This window comes from Merops nubicus, unplaced genomic scaffold (assembly GCF_000691845.1).
Source record: "Merops nubicus isolate BGI_N331 unplaced genomic scaffold, ASM69184v1 scaffold28780, whole genome shotgun sequence".
In the NCBI taxonomy this organism is placed as follows: domain Eukaryota; kingdom Metazoa; phylum Chordata; class Aves; order Coraciiformes; family Meropidae; genus Merops; species Merops nubicus.
The window spans coordinates 603-824 of NW_008583944.1; the positions used below are offsets into that span (position 1 = coordinate 603).

Below are 222 nucleotides of genomic sequence, written 5' to 3' on the forward strand. Positions count from 1 at the left end.
TAGATGTGGGACCCACAGATGCCACGACAGCTGGGGAGCAGTGGGAGTACGAGGTGACAGTTGGAGGCCACGGCCGGGGGGACGAGGGCACCACTGACGGCAGCTATGGGGAGCAGGACGAGTACGCCCGTGGGGACAGCTACCGGGCCTACGAGGACGAGTATGGCTACTACAAGGGGCACGGCTACGACGTGTACGGGCAGGATTACTACTACAGCCAGT

The 222-nt window shown here is 63.1% G+C and overlaps 1 protein-coding gene across 1 annotated transcript in view; it reads left to right on the plus strand.

Moving 5' to 3' along the window:
- The window catches only part of IBSP (integrin-binding sialoprotein), a gene marked incomplete at both ends in the record, with an annotated part of 541 nt that extends 325 nt beyond the window's left edge, over positions 1-216 (plus strand). The window contains one exon of the mRNA XM_008942711.1: positions 4-216. Coding sequence (XP_008940959.1) covers positions 4-216 — 213 coding nt within the window. The remainder of the gene's footprint in view (positions 1-3) is intronic.
- Between the last annotated feature and the right edge of the window lie 6 nt (positions 217-222).